At 44.4% G+C, this 13,387-nt stretch overlaps 1 protein-coding gene across 4 annotated transcripts in view; it reads right to left on the bottom strand.

Annotated features, from left to right (window-relative positions):
* MYO1H (myosin IH) overlaps nucleotides 1-13,387 on the bottom strand; it is a 122,664-nt gene that overhangs the window by 72,168 nt on the left and 37,109 nt on the right. For 3 of the 4 annotated variants that reach the window (XM_033955594.1, XM_033955595.1, XM_033955596.1), the window contains 6 exons: nucleotides 11,824-11,937; nucleotides 11,508-11,579; nucleotides 10,939-11,058; nucleotides 7,401-7,468; nucleotides 4,529-4,634; nucleotides 179-259 (listed from right to left, as the gene is read on the bottom strand). In XM_033955594.1, the coding sequence (XP_033811485.1) occupies nucleotides 179-259; nucleotides 4,529-4,634; nucleotides 7,401-7,468; nucleotides 10,939-11,058; nucleotides 11,508-11,579; nucleotides 11,824-11,937 (561 nt within the window). The remainder of the gene's footprint in view (nucleotides 1-178; nucleotides 260-4,528; nucleotides 4,635-7,400; nucleotides 7,469-10,938; nucleotides 11,059-11,507; nucleotides 11,580-11,823; nucleotides 11,938-13,387) is intronic. The other variant, XM_033955597.1, reaches the window with a different exon arrangement.

Here is a 13,387-nt window from a genome sequence, read left to right as displayed (position 1 = left end):
GAGCTGTTTCGGGCTCTTTAAATCACTTTGAATATCGACCCGATAATTTATAACATTCTGAACGCTTCTTTCCAGTGTAGCCCTGCACATCCCTTATATACTGTATACTGTAGATACGCATTTTCAATCTAAAGGTAGGGTTCCATTTTATAAATCTGTGGTATCTAGACATCCCTACCATTATGGAGATTATGCCCTTATGCCTCTGCTCGATCAAGTCGCATATTATTTTGTTGTTGAAGTACGGCACCGGCTCCCACTGTGATTAAAGAGGAAATAATCATAATAATTTAGTCTTATATACCGCCAAGACAAAAAATAGAACCCTAAATGGAGGAGGTACAACAACAAGCTAACAAATGAAAGAACCTCCCTCACCCCAAGAAGTCTGCAAAAATTAGGGGAAAGAGATGAAGTCCAACTCCAAACTAAGCAGAAAATGAAAATAATTCTATAATTTAATTTAAGAGCATTGACCGGACAAGCCCTCAGTCACACAGCAACCTCTGGAAACTCCAGGGAAAAGCTGTCGCGAATTTACACCCAGAAAGGTGTTAACTGCGAAACATCCCCGGGCTTGCTCCGGATAATGTTTGTGGTGCTTAACTAGTGCAAAATGTGCAATGTGTGAAAAAACTCAAATGAAAAAAACACACATTATCAAAATAAAGAAGGAATTCATCTCTTACCCCTAAGCTGGGGGCCAAACTGGAAAGTTAGTGTCCAAATCCAACCAAGCTCAAAAATACACAGGCTGTAAGGACTTAGCTTCTCCGTGTGTAATGGAAATGGTGATCCATAAGCAGTAAATGAAGTAAATGAAGTATATACCGCCAAAGCATCAGTTCAAGGTGGTTCACAACAAGAAGAGGCTGGGCAAACAGTGAATTGCATCCTACGAGCGTCAAATGTTTCTCAGAAAATACAAATTGCAATTAAGTCCCATATTTTTCAAACAGAGACGTTTTGAGGATTTTTCAAAGTAGATAATAAGACCGAGCTTGGGGAATAAGAACATTCCAACATGAATTCATTGAACTAGCCTGAAATGAAAAAGTTTTCCCCAAGAATCTCTTGCTGCGACATGTTTTTACCGATGGGAACATAAACCAGCAGGCTCTTCGCGTATTCTTGCCAGTATGAAACCATTCTAAATAATAATAATAATTTTATCTATAATAATAATTCTCTAAGCGCGCATGCGCACTTAGGAGGCTGTGAGTACCTGACATGTGCTGTGTCTGTCTGTGGCCGTATTCGGCGGTTTAAGCACATGCGCCAGCTTGGCGCACAAGATGGCAGGATGAAGGCGGTGCGGAGCAGCGCTGGCGGCAACAGTGTCTGGTAGGGAACACGTCGACGACTCCCCCCTCCCGCACCAACCGCTTCCGCTCCTGTTTGAAGCGGCCTGCTGAGGTTCGCGGCCGGCTGTAGTGAACCTCGCAGGCCGCTCTCCACATGACGCGATCGCGTCAGAGGGAACATGCTACCATATGGAGAGTGGCCTGCGAGGTTCGCTACAGCCGGCAGCGAACCTAAGCAGGCCGCTTTGAACAGGAGCGGCAGCGGCGGCAGGAACCATGGATGGATGGAGGGAGGGTAAGAACAGAAGGGGAAGCGAAAAAAGAAGGACTATGGAGCAGGCAGGAAAGGGGGCTGTTTTGGTGGGAGGGTTGTGCTGAGTGCAGACAGCAATCATGGGGGGTGGGGGGAAATAGAAGGGGGCCACGGAGCAAGCAGGCATGGCACAACAGGGGGAGAGGGAAAGGAGGCTGCTTTGGCAAACAGGAGGGCCAGGGAGACAGACAGAAAGAAAGACGCACAGACAGGGGACCAGGGAGAGACACAGACACAAAGAATGACAGACAGACAGCGTCCAGGGAGAGAGAGAGACAAATAAAAAAACAGACATACAGACATCTACTCTAGCACCCGTTAGTGTGACGGGCTTAAACACTAGTTTCTTATTTACTGCTATACCATAAGTTCAAAGCGGTTTACAACAAGTTACATACAATGAGAGTAAGAGATGTTTACAACAAGAAGTAAGAGATGTTTACAACGAGATACATACAATGAGAGTAAGAGATGTTTACAACAAGAAGTAAGAGATGTTTACAACGAGATACATACAATGAGAGTAAGAGATGTTTACAACAAGAAGTAAGAGATGTTTACAACGAGATACATACAATGAGAGTAAGAGATGTTTACAACAAGAAGTAAGAGATGTTTACAACAAGAAGTAAGAGATGTTTACAACGAGATACATACAATGAGTGTATGAGATGTAAGGGGGACAGAAAAAGTACTTTCTGGGATACAAATTGCAAATGGAAGAGAACCAAGATGGTTTGAATCAAAAGGAAGTATCTAGCAAACCTGTTGACTAAAGTATATTAAATGCAAAAAATAGCACATATTTAGTTCAACAGATGTGCATTAACTGTTGGAAGCATTCCAGTATGCACTCATGCAGGAATGTTCTTTTCCATGCAATAAGGGGTCAATTTTACAGTGGGACACCTTCATTTAGGTGGCTCAAGGCCGCATGGTAGGATCCTATTCCAGGGGTGTAACCAGCAGGATATTTGGGGGGAGGGGACCTGGAGTGGATTGGGGATAGAAGGGGGGGCACTCTGTCCTCTCTGCTCTCCCCCCCCCACCTTTTATTTATTTATTTCTTCAATTTTCTATACTCTTCTCTCAGGGGAGCTCGGAACGGTTTACATGAACTTATTCAGGTAATCAAGCATTTTTCCCTGTCTGTCCCATCGGGCTCACAATCTATCTAATATACCTGGGGGCAATGGTGGGATTAAGTGACTTGCCCAGGGTCACAAGGAGCAGCGTGGGTTTGAACCCACAGGCTCAGGTTGCTGAGGCTGTAGCTTTAACCACTGTGCCACACTCTTTAAAAATGTTACTTTTGCTGGTTAGGGATACCCAAGCCCTGTTAGCTGAAGAGCTCTGCAGCCAGAACCTCTACCACTGACCTAGACTTAGTCATCTTGCAGGAATAATCAAATGTTTTACTAAACATCCTGGACAAAACTTAAACGTTGTGAGTTAGACGATGTAAAAACAGGTATAAGTGCCAAAAAGGTATCCAAAGTGACACGATAACCATTGCAGAGACAAAGTAAAGACCCCCCGCACATTCTCCCAGTGTTCACTGACCACCCCTCCCTCACACCCCCACAGAGATCAGAATAAAAAAGTACATGCCTGTCTCCAGAACATCAGCAGCTAGTATAGGAAAGCCTAGCAGAGTTGCACACAGGTGTCTTAAATAGCCTGGGGGGGTTAGTGAACCATAGAGAGGAGGACCCAGGCCCATAAGCCACTCTAACCATTACATCTATGGTGGAACATGTGCGCCCACCAACCCCCCCAAACCCTACTCTACTGCCATATAGGTGCCACATGCAGCCATAAGGGCTATTGGGTTGTAGACAGGTGGGTCTAGGGCAGTGGTCTCAAACTCAAACCTTTTGCAGGGCCACATTTTGGATTTGTAGGTACTTGGAGGGCCTCAGAAAAAATAGTTAATGTCTTATTAAAGAAATGACAATTTTGCATGAGGTAAAACTCTTTATAGTTCATAAATCTTTCCTTTTGGCTAAGTCTTAATAATAATATTGTCATTTATAGCTAAAGAGACATATGATCAAGAAACTGTTTTATTTTACTTTTGTCATTATGATAATCATACTGAGGGCCTCAAAATAGTACCTGGTGGGCCGCATGTGGCCCCCCTGGGCCGTGAGTTTGAGACCACTGGTATATTGGGTTTTGATGTGCTCACCATAACCTATAAGGGAGTTCTGGTGAGATGTTTAGCTGGCACCCTTTTTGTGAATTTCACAGCAGTGCCCTGTAAGGTGCCCCACTACTCTGTTGCCATGTCTAGGTGGCCAGTCCTTTACAAGATTGGCCCCTCCAACGTCCAAATGGTCTTGTTCTGGGCATTGAGACTTGAATTAAATTTTGGTCGAAAATGTGATTGTGCATGCTGTACCTTAGAGGGCATCCAGCAACTTCTGTTAACTTCTATTAACCTCTGTCTCTGAAGCCCAAACCAGGTTGAAGATAGCTCATGAGTTAATAACAGCTATCTTCAACCTGGTTTGGGCTTCAGAGACAGAAGTTAACAGAAGTTGCTGGATACAATTATATTGAACATACAACAGTGGCATATACTTGCAGTACCTTAGAGGAAACACTGGGAGGAGCTGCTGGCCCTTTTGTCAGCTGGGAGCAGAGGTAAACAACAAGAATCTTAAAATCCACAAGAACGGCTTTTAAAAAACATAACTCATTCTTAACCCAGGGACTGCCTGTACATATATCTCTAACATTTAGACACAAAGAAGATTACGAGCACTACGGCTGTCATAAGTTTTGGGGTCTAAGTTCTAGGTGTGTGTCTAACATTTCAGGCTAGTGTTCTATAAAGGGAAAGTAGGTGCTTTCTGCCTTTTTGTAGATTCCCTGTTATAGAACTGCTCTGTAAGGGGACCTTTACCTGTATGCCTTCGGTCTCGTACTCTTCCTGCTCTGCCTTCAGTGTCATCTCGATAAACAGCTGCTGGAGCTTCTCATTGCAGTAGTTTATACAGAACTGTTCAAAGCTTGTGGAAATCACAAAATAAGGAGACCATCACAAATGCCATGCCGAGACAGAGCAATAGTCCATCGGGTCTCTTGGACGTATTTGGCCAACCTTAATTTACAATACTGTCTGAAGTAAGGGGGCAATCATAATAGCATACACACAAAATTGCTTAATCAGCATATGAGGGGCCACTGAAAAGTTCTCAGCAACCAGCAAAGTTGGGGAAGTCTCCATTAAGGGCTATATACTTAGTCGGGCGATTTTCCACTTTTTTCGTTCCATCAGAAAAATTTTCCTCTTTGGTGGGCAAATTTGTGTTCTAGTTACAAATATGAAAAAATGAGTGCAGATATTTTTGGGGAATAATAAGGTATTTAAGTTAGTGTGGGGCCCGTTAGCAGCTTTTGTTGCATCTATTGAAGATATGTAGTTATATATCTATGTCTTATATCGCTTTTAAATTAGGTTATTCCCATACACATCCGGGGGAGGGGAGAGGGGATACCGCATATATATTTGATGTATGTTTACATTTCTGAGTTATACAGGGTTGTGGGGTAATGATGTCTTTTAATTTCTGTAGTTCAAAAGTGCTTTGTAATGGTTTAATATGTTTCAGATGTATATATTTATATTGCACTGTTCATATTGGAAAATAATAAAATTTATTTGAAAAATATGGAATGAAAAAAGTGGAAAATCACTGGACTACATGTATAGCTCTCAATGGAGACTGCTCCAACTTTGTTGGTTGAGCTGAGAACTTTTCAGTGGCCCCTTGTATAAACAACATACATATAAAAAGAAACATCAACCATTCCACTGAGTATACCCTTCTTCCTTGTACAGCCTACCCAAACCTCTACCCATCAACCCAACAAATACATAAGAACATAAGAAGTTGCCTCCGCTGGGTCAGACCAGAGGTCCATCGCGCCCAGCAGTCCGCTTCTGCGGCGGCACATCAGGTCCATGACCTGTAAGGTGACCGGCTTCTAAGTCCTTTTAATCCCCTTACATAACTTATCTCTACCTCTATCTGTATCCCTCAACCCCCGTGTCCATCAGGAAATTATCCAATCCTTCCTTGAAGCCCGGTAGGGTACTTTGTCCTATTACAACCTCTGGAAGCGCATTCCAGGTGTCCACCACTCTCTGAGTGAAAAAGAACTTCCTGGCATTGGTTCTAAACCTGTCCCCTTTCAATTTCTTCAAGTGCCCCCTTGTTCTTGTGGTTTACAATAAGCTGAAGAATCTGTCCCTTTCTACCTTCTCTATACCTTTCATGATCTTGAAAGTCTCTATCATGTCTCCTCTGAGTCTCCGCTTTTCCAGGGAGAAGAGCCCCAGCCTTTCCAACCTGTCTGCGTAAGAAAGATTATCCATCCCTTTTACCATTTTTGTCGCTCTCCTCTGAACCCTCTCAAGCATTGCCATGTCCTTCTTGAGGTACAGTGACCAAAATTGGACACAGTACTCCAGATGCGGGCGCACCGTCGCGCGATACAGCGGCATGATGACTTCCTTCGTCCTGGTCGTAATTCCCCTCTTAATAATACCCAACATTCTGTTCGCTTTCTTTGAGGCTGCTGCACATTGTGCCGTTGATTTAATTGTTGTATCTACCAGTACACCCAAGTCTTTTTCAAGGTTACTTTCCCATATGCCTGTGTGTCTTTGGAAAATACTAGTATAAGTGACAAAAATCATTCACAGACAGATACATGCTCAGGCATTGACAGGAAAGTAAGGCTTGACAGCTCAGACACCCCCTGCAAATTAAAAAAAATCCTCAGATTCCTCCCTTCCTCCCTCACTCTGATTCCCCCCTCTCCCACCATCCATAGGCCTCTTATCTCCTTCCCACGATCTCCCCGATGCCAGGATTCCTTCTTCCTCCAAGCCCCCCTCCAAGAAACCCTGGTGATCTAGTAACCAGGAGCCCCTAGCTCACAAAGCCGTCCATATTGGCTGTGATCTCCCGATTATCACTTCTTATTTAGAAGAAGATTGGCAGGAGGGATGCCTACTCCTTCCTGCCGTCAGGCTTGCCTCTTTCAAATGGTAAGCCTTCCCTTCTCAGTGTATCTTGGGATGCACTGGGAGGGCCTAATGCCCTGATTTTATAGATGCTGTTCCATCTAGTTGGAGCAGCCTGTTTAAGGCTAGTCTCTAGAGCAGGTGTCAAAGTCCCTCCTCGAGGGCCGCAATCCAGTCGGGTTTTCAGGATTCCCCCAATGAATATGCATGAGCAGGGGTGTCAAAGTCCCTTCTCGAGGACCGCAATCCAGTTGGGTTTTCAGGATTCCCCAAATGAATATGCATGAAATCTATTTGCATGCTTTTTTCATTGTATGCTAATAGATCTCATGCATATTCATTGGAAAAATCCTGAAAACCAGACTGGATTGCAACCCTCGAGGAGGGACTTTGACACCCCTGCTCTAGAGAATGACATGGAGTCACAGTTTGTCCCTGTGGCCACCAGCTCTGTTCCCATGCCCACTCCATCCCTGCAGACTCTGTCCCCATCACTGCCCCATGGACTCCATCCCATTCCCTCCCTGAAGGCTCTGTTCCCATCTCCACCCTGTAGTTAACCATGAGTATCTGTCTCTGTGTTATTCTCTAGCCACTGCTCCCTTCATGGATAACTGAAAAATATGACAGTACTAAGGTAGCCATTTTGTTTATTTTTACAGATTCTCTCTCTCTCTGAGGGCTGTATATGTACAATATCCTTTAGAAGGGGAAAACCTGTTCTCTTTATGGACAGACTTACCCATTTGTTTCAAAAACTTCAAACCCATAGATATCCAGTAGTCCAATCACAGTTTTCCTTGGGGGTTCCTATTCAAACAGAGCAATAAATAGAATGTAATTGGTTGATCAGTGTCATAAATGCAAGCCTAAGTTGGTGTCAACTTCTCTTCGGGACATTGTCTAGTGAACAGAGAGCACACCCAATACTATTGTACCATAACGTGCCATCAGGTTACAACTTTAAACAAAGGCATAGAGGGGGTAACTTACATATTCTGCACAGAGAGGCAGGTACAACTCAGCCTCATTACCAAGTGGATTAAATAGACCATAGTAGTCTTTATCTGTTCCCTTTACTATGTTACTATCAGGCATTTTCAAAAAAATTAAGACGTCCAAAAAAAAAGCATAAATCGCCTCTTGGATGTTTTTCTCGCCAACATGTCCAAGTGCCGATTTTTGAAACTGTATTTCTGGGCTTCTAGTGAGGTGTCCTACCTGCAATGCTTCCAAAACTAAAGGGGGAGGGGGGCATGTTGGATGTGTGTTCTGGGTGGGTTTTGGGCAGGCTTAGACTTGGACATTGTAAACCGGCCAGGTGTCCTCGATGGTCGGTATATTAAAATTAACAAACTTGAAACTTGACATCTTGCAACGATAATCTAACGTTTCCCAAGATGTCCTGGGCGGAAGTTAAATATCCGAAGCTAGACCTGTCTTAAAAGCAGCTAAGTGGCAAAAGGGTATCCAAACTGACCAGGTGACCACTGGAGAGATTAAGTAATGACCCCCCCCCCTCATTCCCCCAGTGGTCACTAATCCCCTCCTGCCTCACAAAGATCTGAATGAAATAGTACCTACCTGTCTCTAGAACAGCAGCACCTGGTATGGGAAGGCCAAGCAGAGCATCATCACACAGGTAGCCTGGTGGGTGGGCTAGTGAGCCATAGAGAAGAGGACCCAGGCCCATAAGGCACTCTAACCACTACATATATGGCGGAAATTATGAGCCCACCAAAATACACCAAAACCATACCCTACATCTGCAGCCATAAGAGCTATTGGGGTGATAAACTTGTGGATATAGTAGGGGCTCTGGAGGGCTCAGCACGAATTTTAAGGGGGTTATGGTGAGATGTACACGTGGCACCCTTTATTTGACGTTCACAGCAGTGCCCTCTAAAGTGCCCCACTGCTCTGTTGCAATGTCTGTGTGGCCAGTCCGTTACAATGCAAAGCCTTAGCATATTTTAGTAAATACGAACCTTAAAATAGAGAGCAATTTTTAAAAGTCATTTTAACAAGATTAGAAAAAAAAACCCAAAAACCTGACTGAAAATTTCCCAGCCTTGTTCCATCTGGAAGTACATGTGGGGTTCCACAGCATGTATGCTTTTTGCTCATTTAAGGGGAGGCATATCGAAGCATATCTCTCTGCGTGCAACTAATACGGGGGCGTGGCCATGTGAGGTGCATGGGTGGATCAGGGGCATATCTAAAATTTACCCCTTTTACAAAACCGTAGCGTGTCAAAGCAGGTGTAAATCCTATTGACACTCAATGCTAATTCTATAATGAGCACTCAACTTGGAGCCCCCTCCCCCCTATGTAGAATAGCACTGAGCACCGATTTTTTCTTGGCACTGATTTTTAAGCACCATTTACTGAATCTAGTCTTATATAATAACTGTTTGGGATCTTGCCAGTTTCTTGTGACCTGGGTTGGCCAATGTTGGAAACAGGATACTGGGCTTGATGGACCTGTGGTCTGTCCTAGTATGGCACCTCTTATGTTTTTATGTGAGCCCAGTATAGAACAATCAAGCCATTGTGACATCACTGATGAGACTGACTAGCATTGGTGGAATGGGACATTATGACATCACAATCTCAGCTCTGGAATACTGCTACTCTTTGGGTTTCTGCCAGGTACAGTACGTATGTCCTGGGTTGGTCACTGTCAGAAAGAGGATACTGGGTTTGATGGACCTGCGGTGTGTCCCAGTATGGCAGCTCTTATGTTCTTATGATGTTCGGCATAAAGAGAATCCACGAAACAGAGGAAAATGTCAATCTCTGCACCAGCACCAAGAAATTTAGAAAGAGCAGAGAAAGCCAGATCTTCAAACCGAACACATTTTAATGGCAACCATCCTATATAATAAAAGGCTAACTCGCGCATGCGCACTCCTATTTGCGTGCTTCCATGATCTGTAGTTCTGTGGCCGCATGAGTGCGCATGCTTGAGTCCCCAGCCTTCTTCCCAGCACCTACCTTGGCCGTCAGCAATGGCGGCTCATCTCCTGTGGGGACCTGATGTGTGCTGTGTCCGTCCGTGGCTGCGGCTTGAGGCGTATGCGCCAGTTAGGTGCATCGGGCGACAGGAACGGCGCTGGCGGCGGATGGCGGGAGGAAGGCTCATGGTCCTGCCACCGCTGCCGCTCCTGTTCACAGCGGCCTGCACGTCGCCGACTCCCCCCCTTCCCGCAACAACCGCTAACGCTCCTGTTCAAAGCGGCCTGCTGAGGTTCGCGGCCGGCTGTAACGAACCTCGCAGGCCACTCTCCGCATGGTAGCACGTTCCCTCTGACACGATCGCGTCAGAGGGAACATGCTACCGAGTTGGAGAGCGGCCTGCGAAGTTCGCTAAAGCCAGACACCATCGCAGGCTGCTCTTTACAGGAGGATCAGCCACCACGGGGATCGTGAGAAGAGCCGCCAAAAAAAAACCTTCAGCCGCAGCAGGCCAGCCCACGGGAAGGGAAGGGGGAGGGGCCGAACGGAGCAGGGCAGCTCACGGTAAGAGAAGGGAATGGGGGGTGGGGGAAAATGTTTCTACTGCTTCAGCAGGGACCTGGAGGGGAAGGGAAATACCGCTGCTGCTTCTGCAAAGGAAAATGGGGGGGGGGGGGAGGGAGAGACAGAAAGAAATACAAACAGACAAAGGAGGCTAGGGAGAGAGACAGACAGGGGACCAGAGAGAGACAGAAAGACAGACAGACAAAGGGTGCCAGGGAGAGAGAGAGAAAAATTGCAGGAGGGAGAGAGACAGAAAGAAAGGAAGAAAGAGACAGGAGCAGGGAGAGAGACATAAATAAAGACAGACAGACAGGCATATATTCTAGCACCCGTTAATGTAACGGGCTTAAACACTAGTATACATATATAACTCATGGGACATTCATACGCCATTTATATCGTGTATGCTGTCGAATGCATCAACTCATTTTTTATGACCTGGTGATTCATTCATAAGGATTCCTGAGGTAGGCTTTTAGCTGAAACACAGCCCGTGTCAAATCATATGATTGTCTTATGAGTTATATATGTATATGGTTGCCATTAAAGTGTGTACAGTTTGAATAATAATAATAACTTTATTTTTCTATACCACCATAGTCTTACGACTTCTAGGTAGTTCACAATAAAGAGAGCTGTACAATCAGCGAATTACAATATAGTATTAACATGTTACAGTGAAGACCTGGCTTTCTCAGCATAAAAGAAAGACGGCAGTGTGGCATCCCTTTTATGTGAAGCCTCTTTTCTCCACTAACCGTGTTGGCTAAAGATCCATTGATTTTGTTGACGAGCCAGTTGAATGTTCGTCCATAGATGGCTTTTGCCACAGCATCGCGGGCATAGAACGAGAGCTCAATGTTCAGGGGGCTTAGAAGCTGCAGAAATTGAAAAAGAGAAACCATGAGCAGGAAGTTGGTCCTTCAAGAAGCCGAATATGTCCGGTCCAATTTTAGAAGGAAGTGGTATGCATTGCAACCCCCCTCCTCTCTCCACCTCATGTTCCCACCTCTTAAAAGTCTTCTGGCCTTCACCTGCAGTGAGAATGGTTTCCTCCCCTGTGAGGAAATTACGTCAGATGGTAGGCTCGAGCCAGTGCAAGCAGAGGAAAAGAGACCCTGCTCTCTGCCGGTGACTACTAGAAGACTTTAAGAGGTACAGGGGAAGGTGCATTTAAAAGAACCCCTCCTATCAATGGGAGGGATGTCGGGCACCATTTTCCTTCTGCCCCAAGCGCCAGCTTCCCTCACTGTGCCACTATTCTTAATTATTACAGTATACAGGATAAAAACTCCAGTGCTTTCATGATTTTATGTTGAGTTATTACCTCTTCCGATCTGGCTTCGATCTTTTTATGGGTCAGTGCTTCTTGCAGAATAGACAGAGGGACCCCAAGCAACTGAAAAGTAAGACAGAGAGTGGACATCAGAATATCAAATCTCTTCTACTGTATTTTTAACTCAAAGGGTAAAGGGGATGGATCCGGATTTTCATTCTGGAAAATCTAATACCTCTATGGGAAATGGGGGTATGAAAGGCCTGGAACTAATTGGCCAATGTATTCTGCTCTTACCCCATCTGTTCAAGCCCCTGCTCCAAAACTCTTATTATGTAAGATACGCCACATTTTCAATGTATCGTACCTTCGATATCCATCTGATCTGGGCGCCATCGGTAATGATGGCATGTCCACGGTGATCTTCTTCATACTGGATATTTCCCAAGTAGAGAACACTGGCAATGATTCCAAAGAGATGCTGGTACACGGGGGATACAAAGTTACATTTCAAATGACTCGAAAATGTGTTCTGCTTCAAAGTCTGTCTCTGTCTGAACAGCAGCTACATGGCCCTTTATTCACAATTGCCCTGGATATTTTCCACTATCTTACATCTCCACCCATTACCTAGTCTGGTCCTTTTAGAACTCTGCAATTAAGGCTCTAATTTCATCCACTAGGTGTCACTGTAGAGTAATCACTATGACTCAACATACACAGTAACATAGTAAATGACAGCAGATAAAGACCTGAATGGTTCATCCAGTCTGCCCAATAGTTACACACATTCTAAATTCATGATTAAATTAAATTGTCCTTTTTTTGGATATTTCTGAGTCATAGACCGTAGAAGTCTGCCCCATACTGTCATTGGGTTCCAACTACTAGAGTTCCTATCGAAGCCCTCCCCAGCCCATCCTAAACTGAATTGCCATATAGAGGCCATGCACGCAATCTTAAAAAGACCATCTACATCAGTGGTCTCAAACTCCAACCCTTTGTAGGGCCACATTTTGGATTTGTCGGTACTTGGAGGGCCTGTGAAAAAATAGTTAATGTCTTATTAAAGAAATGAGAATTTTGCATGAGGTAAAACTCTTTATAGTTTATAAATCTTTCCTTTTGGTTAAGTCTTTTAATAATACTATTATAATTTATAGCTAAAGAGACATATGATCAAGAAACAGTTTTATTTTACTTTTGTGATTATGATAAACATACCGAGGGCCTCAAAATAGTACCTGGTGGGCCGCGAGTTTGAGACCACTGCTCTACATAGTCCAAAAGAAAAGATGGTGTTTTTAAGATCACCCGCTAAAGAATGGTTTCTTGTTTTAGAAGGAGCTTCCCTCACGCAGCCTTTCTGGGCAAAACATAATGCTGTGTCGGAAGCAAACTCTATACACTTCAATAAGGAGTTAAATGGATTCAAACTCAGATAAGTCCTGAGAGGTTTTCAATTGGTATTTTACAAATATAAAGCACGTTGGAATCATGCGCGTTTGGATTAATCATGGGACCAATGACGATTTAACTCTGGTCCAGGAAACTCGCCCCCTCTTCTACAAAGCCACGCGGTAACGGCCCCGAAGCCCATAGAGTTTTAAAGGGCTTCAGGGCTGTTGCCGCGCGGAAGCCGCTAGCGCGGCTTCGTAGAAGAGGGGGTTGGTGATTGGTTCAGGTCTTTTTTTTTTTTTTACCATCTGAAGGTCCAAGAGAAAAATAATAGCATTGTAATGGTGAACTGCACCTTTTCTACTGTGGTTAGAAATGTCAACAGCATATCTTGCATCATTGCATGTCATTAACAAAGTACAATGAGCAAAACCCCCACTTTTTTCTTGGGGGGGATTATTTGCTGATAATAGATTGCATTCTTTACGTAGAGCATGCATTCTAAATGATATTGCCCCACAACAAAAATGAAG

Source organism: Geotrypetes seraphini, chromosome 8 (genome assembly GCF_902459505.1).
Source record: "Geotrypetes seraphini chromosome 8, aGeoSer1.1, whole genome shotgun sequence".
NCBI lineage: Eukaryota > Metazoa > Chordata > Amphibia > Gymnophiona > Dermophiidae > Geotrypetes > Geotrypetes seraphini.
Note: the sequence above shows the minus strand (reverse complement) of the source record. Positions and strands in the feature narration are given on the sequence as shown.